Source organism: Anneissia japonica, unplaced genomic scaffold (assembly GCF_011630105.1).
Source record: "Anneissia japonica isolate Jap-2015-1 unplaced genomic scaffold, ASM1163010v1 scaffold284953_len930413_cov181, whole genome shotgun sequence".
Classification (NCBI taxonomy): domain Eukaryota; kingdom Metazoa; phylum Echinodermata; class Crinoidea; order Comatulida; family Comatulidae; genus Anneissia; species Anneissia japonica.
This window is the reverse complement of record NW_022746987.1, coordinates 465,225-466,703: the sequence shown is the minus strand read 5'-3', so window position 1 is coordinate 466,703 and position 1,479 is coordinate 465,225. Positions and strand designations below refer to the sequence as shown.

The 1,479-nt window shown below is 35.4% G+C and overlaps 1 protein-coding gene across 1 annotated transcript in view; it reads left to right on the top strand.

Moving 5' to 3' along the window:
* The window catches only part of LOC117120378, a 2,593-nt gene extending 1,411 nt beyond the window's left edge, over positions 1-1,182 (top strand). Inside the window, exon 2 of the mRNA XM_033265419.1 lies at positions 568-1,182. Within this exon, the coding sequence (XP_033121310.1) occupies positions 568-743 (176 nt within the window). The 3' untranslated portion in view covers positions 744-1,182. The remainder of the gene's footprint in view (positions 1-567) is intronic.
* Positions 1,183-1,479: the final 297 nt, after the last annotated feature.

Genomic DNA, 1,479 nt, shown 5'->3' with positions numbered 1-1,479 from the left:
TTTTGAAATTAATAACGATTTCAAATTGATATTTCTAAACATTTTTATATAAGCGCATGTGAGTTCTTCACAGATTTCGAAAGACTAAAGCTTCACACATGCGTGTTCAAAATATCTGACGTATTGGAGCTAAAATAAAAACAGAAGAGCGATTTGAAAACCACCTATTTTTTAGTCACGAAATTTCGATTGCAGTCGAAAATAAAATGGGAATTCTCGGTTTGAGGTCAATTTCGACTACAGTCGAAGACGGTATCTAGAGGGTTAAAAGGCATCTTATCTCTAGTAAATTTTCTCAGTCTATCCCTATCAATGCCACTTTTCCTTGTCACAGCACTAAATGTGAGCTTTGCCATCTTATTCATTCTGAAAGTCACATACTTGGACCCAATGGCTATATCATCAACATCAAAGGACACTTCACTTACTCATCCACTAACATCATCTATGCCATTAAGTGCAATATATGCTGTTTATATTGGTCAAACTGGCCAAACTCTCAGAAATGAATTAATGGTCACAAGTTTGACATTAGACACAAGTTAATTAAGAAACCTGTAGCTGAACATTTCACTTCCACAGGTCACACTATCAATAATCTTAGAGTTGCTGTAGTTAAGAAGGGTAATTTTAAGAACAATCTAGATAGGGAAATTTGTGAACAGAAAATAATTAAGCAACTTGACTGTGTAAACTTGGGTTTAAACAAAGACTATGGCTTTCTTGCCCACTACAGGGAATGATTTCATTGTTATGTTAATGCCTCCATTGTTTTTATTACTTGCCTTTTGTTTTAGACCTTTTATATTCGATTGCATGTTGCTCTCTTATCATTCACCTGAAGAAGTGTACTGTGTACACGAAAGCTTGTGACAATACATATTTCAACTAGTCTATAAAGTGCTACCGTTTTCTTATTGTTTGATTACTTATAAGTCATCATTTTCATTTGAACATTTCCCCAATGAATCACTAATTCGATATAGTGCCTCCGATTTTTTGCATCTCGTTCGCAGAAAGCTTAATAAAAGCAGGGGTTTTACATCGCGATGAACAATTCATTGCTGCTAGCCTAGCTCTGAACCCACACAGAGCAGACCTAAGAAATCTCAATCAAATTTGCACTGGTTAACACAAATGAAGCGTAGACCAATACTTGGCAAGGCCTAGAAGGGCATTGGTTATGAGATAACAAGACAATTGACTTTTGGACTGAAAAGACAATGCTGAAATAACTCATAATTTAAATTACTTACTTCTTACTTCTTACTTCAGCTCCCAGGTAGGCTTCCGCCTGTCAGTGGTGCTAGCCTCTCTCTCCATTTTTGTCTGTCTAACATCTCACCGCTATTTCTTAATTCTTGGAAGGTGGGCATGTTATTCCTATTTAAAGTATCTTTAATTGTGTCTATCCATCGTTTCCATTTAAATGTTTACAATATATTTTAATCGATTTGAACTAATGTCTACCAGAAGTTT